General features: G+C 40.9%; 1 protein-coding gene across 1 annotated transcript in view; it reads left to right on the top strand.

Annotated features, from left to right (window-relative positions):
• The window catches only part of MTMR1 (myotubularin related protein 1), a 142,683-nt gene that overhangs the window by 114,864 nt on the left and 13,182 nt on the right, over positions 1 to 14,637 (top strand). The window contains exons 11-14 of the mRNA XM_030208930.1: positions 2,586 to 2,774; positions 3,236 to 3,421; positions 6,637 to 6,843; positions 9,998 to 10,090. Of these exons, the coding sequence (XP_030064790.1) occupies positions 2,586 to 2,774; positions 3,236 to 3,421; positions 6,637 to 6,843; positions 9,998 to 10,090 (675 nt within the window). The remainder of the gene's footprint in view (positions 1 to 2,585; positions 2,775 to 3,235; positions 3,422 to 6,636; positions 6,844 to 9,997; positions 10,091 to 14,637) is intronic.

The following is a 14,637-nucleotide window of genomic DNA, read 5'->3' as shown; positions in this document are numbered from 1 at the left end:
TAACAAGATGTCATGTCTGAATGAGGATGGCTCTCCTCCATCAGATTTCAATGCAGAGCTCTCACCCCGGTCTTCCAGCTGGGAGCGTGCAGCATAGCACTGAAACGTCTGTTGGAGGGCTGGCTGGAGTGGAGAAGATACAGCAACTGACAACAGAACAGCCTGCACCATCCCCTTCCTCTTAGTATGAGATATAATTGAGCAGGAAAAAAAAAAGTATGAAGAAAATCCCTCCAACTAGTAAGAGCACTCTAGCACTGCAAACAGCCTGATCACCATCTTAGCCACTGCCCCTCAACTCAGCATAGAATTGTTTTAAAAGAACTACAGAAGTCTTTCACTTAGACTGGAGAAAAAGTTTGTTCTCCAGTTTCAAGGTTATTCCACAAATATGCTCTGTTTGAGAGACTAGCAAGAAGGAAGCCTCAGCTTTAAAAGAAAAAAAAAAAAAAGCTATGTGATGTCATGTAGTGTTTCTTTGCACACACTGCACATGTGTGGGAAAATTATTCTATGGTCTGATAAGACCAAAGTGGAACTTTTTGGCCCTGATGCTAAGCAGTATCCCCCAGATTCTATATAGTGAGACTTGAGTTGCACGCATTTCAAGTCGTATTCTGTATTGCTCGCGCAACTTATCTTTTTTTTTTTTTAATCATTTATTTATAAGTTTTCATTTTACAAGGGTCACTTGCAAACGGTAATACAGAGATGACTGTACATTAATACAATATTAGAGGAAAACAATCTCAACTAGATAAATGGATTATATACAATCTTTCTCTTTCTTAGACCACAAAGTAAATAGGGAGAGTGAAACAAGACAAGGAGATCAATTAAACAACAGTAAACAAAGAAAACGTGGCATTAACCTGATTATCCCCAGTTATTATTTCTCTGAATCATTATTCCACATTGATTGTCTGGTTGGCTTCTTCAAACCCAAGATGGTGTATAGTCAATTAATTTCGTTGGAAACATACTTATTGTCCAATATTAGTGGAAATAATACACCTGATTTCATTTTTTTCTCTTTTAAAACCAGAAATTATCTAACAATATAAGCACTTGAATCTCTAATCCAATTCCCACTGATTAAGGTAATCCCAGTTTCACAGGCTTCACTCCTTTTGAATTAATATACTAAGAGGAATCATTTGAGAGGAAACAAACTCACGCAACTTATCTTAAGCCAATCAGTGCTGACAATTGCCAATTATTGACGCTAATTGGCTTTAATTAGAATTTACACATGCAACTTGCTAAGTATATTCTATAAAGTGATGTGTGTAAATTCTAATGCCTGCTGCCAAAAAGGGGGGTGTAGTCATGGGCATGGAATGGGCGGATCGTGGGTGTTTGTAAAAATTATGCACACTGTTAACTTAGTCACCAGCATTTACACGAAGTTTTATTTGGCGTAAATTACCGTGACTAGATTTAGTTGAGCAGACAAGCCCTAGGCATATTCTGTAAACCACGTCTAAGTTAGGGGTGGCTTATAGAATACGCCTAGGTGTATTTTGTTTCAACGCCTGTCGCCATATATAGAATCTAGCCCTATGTGTGGTATTAAACAAACATAGTACGTTACTGTAGAAATGGTATTAGTAAGGCAAAGCTGGTGGTGGCAGCATTATGTTTTGAGGATTCTTGGTCGCATTTGGGACAAGGAGGCAAGAGAGAAGATAGTGCAAAGTACAAGTAGGTCTTGGTGGAAACCTTGTTCCAGTCTGTAATATACCTGGAACTGAGAAGATCACATTTCAGCAGAATAGGGATTTTAAATACAAAGCATAGCAGCAGTAGAGTAGTTCAGCAGAAAGAAAATGAATGTCCTCAAATGGCCTTATGATGGCCTAGACTAGAAAATCCAGTAAAAAATCTTTAGCAAGACTTTGAATGCTGCAGCCTACAGATGATACCCAACCAACTTGAAAGAGCTTGAGCTATTTTGCCAGGAAGTATGGTAAAAACTGTACCCATCGTACTGTGCAAAGTTGTCAGACTATTACCATCCTAAGGAGCACTTTTACAAAGGTGCGCTGAAAAATGGCCTGCGGTAGTGTAGACGCATGTTTTGGGTGCATCCGAAAATGGACGTGTGGCCTTGCCCCCAGCCATTGACCTAGCGGTAAGGTCTCATGCAGTAACTGGGTGGTAATGGTCTAAGCACGTAAAATGCCGATTACCACCCACGCGCCAGAAAATAAAAATATTTTTCAGCGCGCGTATCAGAAATGCGTCAAAAATGAAATTACTCCAAGGGCCACGCAGTAGCCTGGTGGTAACTCAAAATTGATGCATTTTGGGCACACATAGGCGCCTACTCGGCATAGTAAAAGGGCCCCTAAATGATTCATGGCAGTTGCTGCTGCTGTTCTGCCCCCATAACTTGTGTGTGCATTTTTACATTGTGGTTTGTATTTTGCCGACAGCTTGTCAACTAGAGCAGGCCAGTTTTCTGAATGGGTTATATATTCTTTACTCCTATAGGTTGAATGTTACATGAGACCCATTCCCTTCTGTGTAAAAGTGCTTGTGAATGTAAGGTGCAGTACATTAAACCGTGAACTTTTCTTCAGGTTTTGTCTTGGATCCATCCAGAGAGCCAAGCAACAATCACCCGCTGTAGTCAACCCTTAGTGGGCCCAAACGACAAACGGTGCAAAGAAGATGAAAAGTATTTACAAACAATAATGGATGCCAATGCACAGTCTCACAAGCTCATCATTTTTGACGCCAGACAAAACAGCGTAGCTGACACTAACAAGGTGATTTATGTTGCATGAATAAAAATGATGCCATTTGAGGTTTCTAATAGAATGTTTGTTAATCTACTCATTACTTTATAACATATTTAACAATACATTATTGATGATGATGATACTGTATGAGTAATTTGAATTTCAGTACAATTTAAGGGCTAAATTGAGTATAAATGTAAAAAAATCAAGAAGTCTGAATATCCTTTTACAGGAGTGAAAGGAATCCAAAAGAGTATGTGCTTTTGAATGGTGGGGAAGAAGAGAGGAGAAACACAATTGCAACACTTGTCTACTATCATGTATGTGCCGTGTGGTCTGGTTTGAGATCAATATGAGGAGTGCTTTAAGAAATTTTTAATCTAGAGAGAATGTTACAGAAAAGTCACAATGTGCTTGAGTGAGTTTGTGTTTTTAGGTACACCATAAAGATTAGCTCTCTAATTAGGGCTATAATTTTTAAATGGCAGGCAAAAGGTGGAGGATATGAAAGTGAAAGTGCTTATCCAAATGCGGAGCTGATCTTTTTGGAAATACATAACATCCATGTGATGAGAGAGTCCCTGCGTAAGCTAAAAGAAATAGTTTATCCTACACTTGATGAGGCACGATGGTTGTCCAATGTGGATGGAACCCATTGGTTGGAATACATACGGGTAAGGGCTTTTTAGACTGAATACAGATTTTAAGTAAATGTACTTTAGAATGTTATACTTAGTTATATATAAGTATAAAAATAATACATTATACTTTGAATATGGATCAATGTGAATTTTATATGGAAAGACCAGAAGGAAATCCCATAAGTAATCTTACATCTTCTGCTGGCAGCTCCTTTCTTCCATTGGCATACTATCGTTCCCTGCAGCCCTGTGATCACCTTTCCAACCTGGTTTCTGTTTGCCACCAGCATACATGCAGATATGTACTTGCATACCTGTATGGTTGTTCTCTGGTCACAGGTTATTTGATTACCACCCAGTCTCTGTTATGAATATTCAAAACATGCCTACTTTTCCACCCAAAAACCCCCCCAAAAAACAGGCACACTGCTTATTCTCCAACGACAAGCAGGATGAAGAATATTACTGGTTGTTGATGTGACCACAGCCTGGCTTGACAATTCATTCATCACTTTTTCCTAGAAGCATTTAGAAGCACCTCGTTGTCCATGTGCGCGTCTTCCTACCCACTGTCATTTTGCAGGGCCAGGTGAGTCTTCATTTTCCATGGAGCAATGAGGATGCTGTGATAAAGAATGATAAGGGGATGGGGATCTGTGGTAAATCTGCAGTAGCAAAAAAAAAAATTTGGCTCATTTACAGTAGTGCTTTGTAAAGGTATTTCCTTGTCATCTATACCAGACCAGTCCAGACTATTGGGTTGTGTCCATCTACCAGCGGAAGGAGACAGAGAAAATAGTTCCAAGTAAACTGCCCCTTAAGGGTATCGTGCAGCCTGGAATGTTCAATATTTTCTCTGTCTCCTAGCGGATGGTGGACAGATCGTGTAGTTGCTCTGGATTGCTGGCTGGTAGCTCCTGTCCCAGATTCTTCTGGTGACAGTGAAGCCAGGGGTGTGCTGGTAGCCGTGTTGGGGCTAGTTTTAGATGATACTCAGTGGTTCTGAGTTCCTCATCTGCCAGCTAGGGTGATATCCAGTGACCCTGGTTACCTCCCCTCCCCTACCTCCCCTGGCTATCTTTCTAGCAGGGTGATGGTTGATTGTGGCATGGAGTAACTTGTCTCCCCTGTGGGGTTCTTTTGTGGTGGTAGGTATATCTGAATTTCTGCCTCTGAAGTAAACCATTATTAATTTCTGTCACTAGTGAAGAAGGTTGTTTTAAAAAAGAAAAAAACTTTGTTTTTCCTTCTTTCTGTGATGCTTACCTCCCTCTTGGCGGGAGTTCTTTCTCTGCGTTGACTGCTGCTCCGTATCGGTTGCCTAGGAGGGCAGTCATTGTGGCTCAGAGACCACTTGGGGGCCGAGAGTGTCTCTTGGGGCATGGGACCTTCTCTTCTTGTAGTTTTAGTCCCTCTGGGCCAGGGGAGTGCAGCGCCAGGTCTGCATTTCCACAAGTTGTGCTCCTTTTCTGTTGGCCTCTGGCAGCACCTTCTTCTCTGGCTGTTCCCTGGGGCTCCATCTATGCATTTTGCTTGTTGAGCGCGGCTCCATCGCCGCATGTTGAGCGTGGCTACAATGACACCTAGATTTTTTTTTTGAGTGCTGATTCCTAAGATGGACCAGGTAACTATGATTCAGATTATTCTCCCCAAAGTGCATACCTTTACATTTGTCCACATTAAATTTAATCTGCCATTTGGCTGCCCAGTCTTCCAGTTTCATAAGGTCTTCCTGCAATTTTTCACAAACCGCATGTGTTTTGACAATTTTGAATAGTTTTATATCATCTGCAAATGTAATCACTTGTTCCGTTTTTCCAGATCATTTATAAATATGTTAAATAGCACCGGTCCCTTTTTAACAGTGACACGAAGTTTTTGTATCATGTCCAGAAAACTATGATCTGACAGGAGAAAGTGGATGGGATTTGATATATTGCCTTTCTGTGGTTACAATTAGAGAATGACACGGGGACAAAGTTTGTCCCCACCCCGTCCCCGTGAGTTTTGTCTCCGTCCCCGCAGGCCCTGTCCCCGTCCCCGCAAGTTCTGTCTCCGTCCCTGCCCCGTCCCCATGGGCTCTGTCCTCATCTGCAGAAGCCTTGAACAATTATGATTTTATATTTGAATCTTTTTATTAAAGTATAAAAGGAATAATATTCCATGCAACTATTGTATATAAATTACAAATAGAAAACAATAACAGTGAGCAGCTATAATAACCCTCCTTACCACCACCCTCTACCCTTCCCCAACCCCAGCAATAGCTGATTTCTACTACCCCAAGTAATCCTAATCCACCCTGTTAAAATGTCCAGGGGTACAAAATACAACCTGTTCTGTATGCCCTAGAGGGGAGAAATATGCCCTATGAAGCACTGTCTAGCTCTCCTGTCTTCCACAATCCTTCCTTCAATAGAAGATGTCTTCTTAGAAGATGTGCTGATAGCAAGGTGTACAGGATCCCCCATGCAAATGTTGCAAGTTGTGGTCAGCATGTTTGCTTGTTTTTCCAAAACATCAAAATATCATTGTCTGCGTCACTCAAGCATAAATAACAGTCCAGTTCATTAACAGGCTTCAAAGTAGAAAATGACACGGGAACAAAGTTTGTCCCCATTCTTGTGGGCTCTGCCCCCATCCCCGCTGTGTCCCCGTCCCCGCGTCATTCTCTAGTTACAATCAATGCAGTTTACATATTATGCACAGGTACTTATTTTGTCCCTGTACAAGGAGCTGCAGTGAGATTGGAACCCAGTTCCCCTTTTTCTAGGCTGCTGCATTAACCACTAGGCTACTCCTCTACTCCTGTTCGTAGGACTATTTTGTAGCTGGCTAATCACCATAAAACATTAAAAAAAGAGTTTTTAATATTTCTCAACTTTGGAAGCATGGCCAGTGAACCAGAGCAACCAATGAAAAGTTTGGGGTAAGAGATACCAGTTCAAAATTTTCTCTGGCAAGGAAAGCAATGAGAGTCTAGACTTTGTATATAACATTAAACTGCCAAAAAATAAATTTACTGGTGAGGTCATCTTTAGAGGCATTTTCAAAATGCAAAGTATGGCGGACACACCTTAGTATGAAGTTCAGGGGTTTTTTCTTTATCAGAAAATTCAATTTTAGCTTACAATATATACATTATTTTTTTATTCTTTTCAGTAGGTTTGTACAAAATTGTATTTCCCTAATATAAGAAAAAACAAATGCAGTACCTGGAAAAATATATAATTTTTCTTTTGTTGTAGATGCTTCTTGCTGGAGCAGTGAGAATTGCAGATAAAGTCGAGTCTAGTAAAACATCTGTAGTAGTCCACTGCAGTGATGGCTGGGATCGTACAGCACAGCTCACATCTCTGGCTATGCTTATGCTAGACAGTTACTATCGCACTATCAAAGGATTTGAGGACCTTATAGAGAAGGAGTGGATAAGTTTTGGGCACAGGTTTGCAGTGGTAAGTATGAATGTGTTTTGATTGCTATTTTGTTGTAGTTGAGAATTAATAATTGCTGTAAGTGGAAGTTCAATTTCTTAGGTGTTACAAGTTTTATGGTGTATCTTTGGCATTAAACAGAATAAAAATACAATCTTTAAGGTCTTTTGCCTTCATTTTAATTGCCCTATCAGTGAAATTGGGAACCAGAAAATGTTTTTCTGTGGAGGATTTAATCTATCCTTTTTTATCTAATTTCCAAAGGAAATTATAACATCATTGTTTTTTTTTGTCTTTGTCTCCCAAATTACTGCTTGATTTGTTTTTCCTGTTTACATCAGGTTTTCTGCATATGTAGACTCCAAATAGGGGTGAGGTATTTTTTTTCATATCCATAGAAGTATAGGCCTGTGTGGCCTATTCAGTCTTTCCATCCACAGCAATTGCTAAGCTCTACAATCCCTTCCTCTCTCTGAGATTCCTTGTTCTATGCTTCCTTGAATTCAGAGACTGGCCTTGACTTAACCACCTCCACTAGAAGTCTGTTTCCTTAAATTGCTCCTGAATCTACACATTTTTACCTTTAATTCTATGCCCCCCCCCCCCCCCCTTGTTCAAGATCCTTCTTTCCATTGCAGTAGGCTAACTTCCTGTGCATTTATACCTTGGAAGTATTTGTGTGTCTCGTATTTCTCCTATTCACCTTTTCTTCCAAGGTATACATATTTAGATCTTTGTCCCTATACGCTTTACCACAACACAAAGGCACATTTCTGCAGTATGTCAGACCAAAAAACACATTAAGAATATGTGGTTACAATAATAAGTGGATAGAATATTAAGGGGCCCTCTTACATAGCGGCGGTAAGCACAATGCAGGCTTACCGCTCGCTCTTCTAGGCTGCTGGCAGTAGTCCCGCCCCAAGCACACGCAATTTCCAGGGGAAAAAGAAAACCCCTGGAAGTGACTTGCACAGTGGTAACCTTTCGGTAATCGCTCTTACCGTATGGCCATGTATGCCTGGGGTCGTTTTACTCGTTTCCGTCAGAAGGGCCTTGGCACGTGGGAAAAACGGTCCTCGCTACTAGTGCAGGGCCCTTTTTCCCGCAGCTTGGTAAAACGGCCCCTAATTAATTTAAACAATAAAACCAATTAAAATAACCAAAAAAGAAAACTCAGAAGTTGAGATTGGACACATTCATGTTTCATCAGTTTGCATTCATCAGGATCCATACAGAACTTCTATATCACATGATAAATATACACATGAAAGTGAATACTCAAGATCACATGCCCTAGAAGGAGGCAAACAAAGTGAAAAATGTTAATATAGGCATCAATATTCAGCCGGTGGTGTTGAGTGTTTTCCAGGCTTTGGCATTAAATATCCAGTTTATGCGGAGCTGGCTAACACATAGCCAGTTAAGTCTATATTCAGAACTTAAGCAGCTATGGGTTACTGCATAAAGAAGGAACTGTGTTTTATGTGGTTACCCTGGCTAGCTAAGTGCTGAATATTGGCACTTAACTGGCCAACTGCTGACTGCACCCCCAAAATAGCAGGTTTTCACTTAGGCACTATCCGCTAACTTTCAGTGGCAATAACTGGTTAAATGCTGATGAAAATTAGCAGATAGCCCTGAGCAAGTGGTTTAACCGGTCAGTGGCCATTTCTGACTGGTTAAATCATTTTGAATATCAACAACGGAGTAACATAGTAGCTAACGGCAGATAAAGACCTGAACAGTCCATACAGTCTGCGCAACAGTCAGGTTCATTATCAATTCATTATTAAACCAGCAATGAATGAGGTATAAAATACTTGATCCTGGTCTTTCTTTGCTATTTCTGGGACATAGACTGTGGAAATCCCCCGGCACTGGCCTTATGTTCTACCTACTGGAGTTGGCACAGCAAACAGGAAGAAGTATGAAAAACAGCACAAACAGGAAAAAGCAGAGGCTGGCCACAGGACATGTTGCTTAAACACACTTTATTCGCAGCACCAGTAGAGGGACCTGACACGATTCGTGTTCTGGCGGAACAAACCACCTGCCACAGGGCAGGGATCACAATCAAACTCTCTAAAATCAAAGAGAGGTGTATAAAATTCTGGTGCACAAATACTTGTAAAACACAGGGAAGCCATTGAGTCCAAAGGGGCGAAGCTTGCTTCTGAATAAGGGGTAGGATGACACTGTCAGGAGCCCCAGAGAGCGTCCATACGATATATATGGCTCCACTAGGGGAGAGGGGGGGTACCCTAGGACTATCAGAGTCCAAGTCCTAGGGCACGCGAGGGAGGGGAGAGGGTAACGGAAGGGGAAAGGGGCAAGGAGGGGGGGGGGAGGATGGGAGGGGGGGTGAAAAGGTGAAAGCAAAAATTGATGACGGATTCAATCACTGGCTTTTTGTTATGTATGTTATGATGTTGCTATGTTATTTAGGCCAGATGTGGAATGTATCTAATTTTGATTGTCATCAATAAAAATGTTGAAAACTAAAAAAAACATAGAGAAGCAAGGAAATCAATCCACACTGATTAAGCAGAGCAGCCTGGTAACAGTTGCCATTGAAGCTCGATCCTGCTCATCTTAAATTGTCTTGCCATATACAGAACACAAACTGTAGACGTCCGCCCTGCACTGCCCTTAGTTCTTCACACCTAAGCACCGCTCAACACATCAACACACAGGCAGTCATGACAGCCAAAAAAACCAAAGCTGCTCACATGTAAACAGATGTGCTGTGTAGACAGCAGGATCGATCAGGCACACAATCCCTCCCACTTGTGTGTGAGTGTTTTTCTCCTTGAGCTGAGAGATTGAGGAGACCGCTGCATATAAGAAGGGCCACAGGTGCTTAGGCCTCTACAATTCATTCTGATCTCTGAGAGAGCTGTTCAGTCCTGCTGCCATGCAATGATGTCACCCACTTCTATGCCTGATCAATCCTGCTGTTAATAGAACTGGTAAGCAACTTTGCTGTTAAGTACTGTAAAGTGCATTGAGATCTGGATGGGAAGCACTTTATAAAGTGCTTCCCTCTGTGGTGCTATGTAAGCCACATTGAGCCTACAAAATAGGTGGGAAAATGTGGGATACAAATGTAACAATAAATAACAAATAAATAAATGCAGTGTCTTATGGATATTTAATTCTTGCTGCCTTACAGAGAGTTGGCCATGGAGATGACAATCATGCTGATGCAGACAGATCACCCATTTTTCTTCAGTTTGTTGATTGTGTTTGGCAAATGACAAAACAGGTAAGCTGATTTAATATTGATTTAATGTTATTTTAATACTTTATGTACTATATGGGACAAAAGTATTAAAGCAGTTTTTGCTTTAATCTTGCTTATTTTCATATTACAGCTTCAGTTTACTTGATTTTGGTTCACTGGACTTTTATACTCTACTCTCTAAGAGCAAGCAGAATAACAAGTCCTTACAAGAGGGTAATGTCATCTATACAGAGCTTGCATGGGAAACACTTCCCTAACTAAAAGTTCCTCAAAGCTTTGAGTCTGTTGTGAATATGCAGCCTTTCCTGTATTGCATCATTATGCAGTGGCCTCATCAGTCTTTATTTTCCCCTACAGAGCTCTATGGATGTGCCTCCCTTTTAGTTTCCTTCTGGTATATTCACTTTTTCTTTTCTTTTCTTATTTTTCCATGTCTGCCTTATTACTGCTTTACAGCTCAACTGTATTGTTTTAGAATTGAGTATTTTGATTTTGCTTCTTCTATTCTTTTGACATTTATTTGTTACATTTATACCCCACATTTTCCCACCTATTTGCAGGCTCAATGTGGCTTGCAAAGTATCGTAAAGGCGTTTGCCATTTTGGTTGATAGCAAATACAAGATAGTGTTGTGCTCAAATGAGGTAGAAGTGAATCAGGCATCATGGGGTTAAGGGGAAAGAGGATAGTAAATTGTCCAGTACGATCATTGATTATGTTGTGTTGCTTGGTGTGGGGATTTATGTTGGATCGGTGAGATACGCTTTTTTGAAGAGGTGGGTTTTTAATGATTTCCTGAAGTTTAGGTGGTTATGTATTGTTTTCGCTGCATACGGGAGTCCATTCCATAGTTGTGCGCTTATGTAGGAGAAGCTAGAAGCATAAGTTGTTTTGTATTTTAGCCCTTTGCAGTTTGGGTAATGTAAGTTTAGGAATGATCGTGCTGATCTGAGTCTGTTTCTAGTTGGTAGATCTATGAGGTTTGTCATATATCCTGGGACTACGCTGTAGTCTTTGTGGATCAAAGTGCATATTTTGAAGATGATCCGTTCTTTGATTGGGAGCCAGTGTAGCTTTTCTCGAAGGGGTTTAGCGCTTTTGAATTGTGTTTTACCATATATCAGTCTCACTGCTGTGTTTTGGGCGGTCTGGAGTTTTCTTGTGAGTTCTTTACATCCCACATAGATTCCATTGCAGTAATCTGTATGGCTTAGGACCATTGATTGTATTAGTTTACGAAAGGTATCCCTCGGCAAGAAAGGTTTTATTCGTTTGAGTTTCCACATTGAGTAGAACATTTTCTTTATTACAGTTTTTACTTGGCTCTCGAGAGTGAGGTTGCGGTCTATTGTAACTCCGAGTATTTTTAGGCTGTCTGAAATAGGGAGTGTGTGTCCTGGGATGTTTATGGTTGCGGGTTTGTAGTTGTTGTGTTGAGATGAGAGGATAAGGCAGTGTGTTTTTTCAGTGTTTAGTTTCAGTTGGAATGAGTTTGCCCAAGAGTCCATGATGTTCAGGCCATCATTGATTTCATTGATTATTATTTCAGTCAAGGCATGAATGAAGGGAATGTAGATTGTGACATTATCTGCATAGATGAATGGGTTAAGGCCTCGATTGGATAAGGACTTTGCCAATGGGATCATCATCATGTTGGAGTATTATTTTCCGTAGCTTTTTTTAATCTGCAGCTTTTACAACATGTCAAGTAATATTTTACCAGTAAGGGAGTTTTGGATACTGTTGCATAATGCAAGGTTTAGACTACTGTAATGCTATACTTGAGCTATGCAGGATCAAATGTGTAAGCATTGCAAATGCTTTGATGGGGTGAGAGCAGGACAGTTTGTTTCCTGTAGGTTAATGACTCTGCATTGGCTACTAATAAAGCAGAGGAATATTATTATTAACATTTGTATAGTGCTACCAGACGCACGCAGCGCTGAACACATGACATAGAGAGAGAGTCCCTGCTCGATAGAGCTTACAATCTAAAAATACAGACAGACAAGACAATTAAGGGCGAGGAAAGAACTGGGTGAGAAGGAACAAGGATAGGGGAATTGAGTAGTGGTTAGGAGGCAAAAGCAGTGGTGAAAAGGTGGGTTTTCAGCATAGATTTGAAAACAGGTAGAGATGGAGCTAGGCGTACAGGCTCAGGAAGTCCATTCCAGGCATAAGTTGCCGCAAGGGAAAAGGAACGAAGCCTGGAATTAGCAGTGGAGGAGAAGGGGGACGACAAGAGATTTGCCCAGAGAGTGGAGTTTACAGGGAGGAATGTAGGGAGAGATGAGCGAGGAGAGGTAATGGGGGACTTCAGAATGGATGCATTTAAAGGTCAGTAAGAGAAGTTTGAACTGTACGCGGAAGCGGATAGGGAGCCAGTGAAGTGACTTGTGTGGGTAAAACGATTTTGGCGGAAAATAAGTCATGCTGCAGAATTTTGGACAGACTGGAGAGGAGAGAGATGGCTGAGCGGAAGACCAGTGCGAAGCAAATTACAATAATCCAAGCGAGAGGTGACAAGGGTTTGGATAAGGGTTCTGGTAGCGTATTCAGAGAGGAAGGGGCGAATATGGGTAAAATCTGTTCACTTCTGTTCAAGGTGGTATATGGGAAAAATCTGTTGAATCTCAGAAATCATAGAGCTCTGTGTACTGCTCTCAGTTGCTGTAGACATCTAGGTCATCAGTTTTCTGTTCCATCTATGAAGGACACCTGTTCATCTGTGTCAAGGAGTGGGACCGTTTCACTGGCAGGTCTTAATTGTGGAGGAGAATAGCTTAGTGGTAAGAGCAGTGGGCTGCGAAGCAGGGAAGCCAGTTTCAAATCCTGTTGATGCTTATGATCTTTTGTACAAACTTTCTACATCCACATTAAGATCAGGAATTTCTTGTAAGAGTTTTTAAAAGGGGGGGTGGGGGCTGGGGGGCTTTCAATTGGCCTCTTTTAGAGTACTAGGGAGAGATTTTGGCTGTCTGTAATTGTGATGCCTTTAATTCAGATTGAAATTTTCTTAGTGTTGCTTTAAATATAGCTGGATCAAATGTAATGGCCTTGTATTTTTACATGCTGCTTATACTCAGCAAATTATAAACTACTATGATAATATGAATGACACTCTAATTATAATGATCTTGAATTTTGGATTTAATGTTAGCTTCCATGCTCTAGATCATTCTTCAAAGTTTGATAGATCCAACATGTCATCTGCAGAAAGGCAAACTTTTCCAGTAGCCCTTCTGAGATATCCGGTACTACAATGTTGAAAAGGGCCAGTCCTTGCAGCATGGAACTGGTCATCCTTTTTTTCTTGGAATGAATTTATAGCTATTCTCTGCTGCATGCTACTTAACCAGTTTCTCACCCTGTTACCTTAGCACCCATACTAAGGCACTGAGTTTTTATTTTAGATATTGTTAGTTTTATAATTGGATTTTTGTAAAAATGTATTTCATGTTTACTTCCCTTGACAGTTCTTAAGGAAGTTCCAAGCCAGAGAGCTGGAAGAGAAGGCTATTTCAGTACTAAAAGTACAGTTTGCAATCCTTTCCCCTGCACCCTCAAAACAAGAAGTGTCCAACCCTTCTGCATGTAAATGTGTGTAGGGGGAGAGGTTAGAGGATTGGTGGATAAGTGTGTACATGTTTGTGTTTGTATGGAAGGGAAGGCATTTGAAAGGTACAAGTCCATCACCATATTAGAGTGAATCAGTATATGTATTCTGCAGTTTGAACTGTTTCTCCCGTAGAGATATATTGGGGCCTTTTTTTGAAAGGGTGGGGGGGGGGGGTCATTTCTCTTGTGCTTCCCACCACATGCAGAAACTTCCTCCAGACCACCTCCTCTCTTCCAGCAACAGAATAGAGCTGTCTTCCAGTCCTCCACTCCCATTGCTTTCCCATTGGCTGCAACCTACTTATAATGTCTGCTGCTAGATATAATGGAAACAAACAGGGTAGGCTCAGATAGAGGTTTTAAATTCAAAAATGTCCAGACATATTACCCACCCTTCTACCTTTTGCAGATTTTCTGAAAAACAGCTCTCCCGAAGGATTCAAAGCAGTTTACAAAAAAAAGAAGTAACCTTCTAGTGTGAGGAAAGTTTACAACACAGTTATTCGTAAACCCAGTGATTATTTGTATCCATTGATAATTCTCATATTTTTCAAGTCTAACCTCCTGAGTCCTGAGCACAGCTTACATGCCCCTCCTTAAATATGTGGAGACAGTTTCTCTGAGAACAAGCAGGATACTGTAGTCTTACATGTGGGTAACTTCATCTGATTGAGCCCACGCAGGAACACTCTCTAGTTTGTTTACAACTTTTAGAAGGTTGCACTATGCATGAATGCATGTCTTCCCACCTGCCACTGACACACAGGATCTATCCAGCAGGGCAAAACAGTTGCACTTTTCTGTGCTCCCCTTAGCTTATGTCAGATTTGGTTATTGAAGTTTTTCTTTCATTCAGTGTGTAAGTTCTGTCGCTTGTTGTGTGAGGACCATCTGTGAGAACTTTCCCTAGAAAGGTTTTTCAGCACTTTTAAAGTTTCCTTTATTTTCTG

This window comes from Microcaecilia unicolor, chromosome 7 (assembly GCF_901765095.1).
Source record: "Microcaecilia unicolor chromosome 7, aMicUni1.1, whole genome shotgun sequence".
NCBI classification, from domain to species: domain Eukaryota; kingdom Metazoa; phylum Chordata; class Amphibia; order Gymnophiona; family Siphonopidae; genus Microcaecilia; species Microcaecilia unicolor.
Note: the sequence above shows the minus strand (reverse complement) of the source record. Positions and strands in the feature narration are given on the sequence as shown.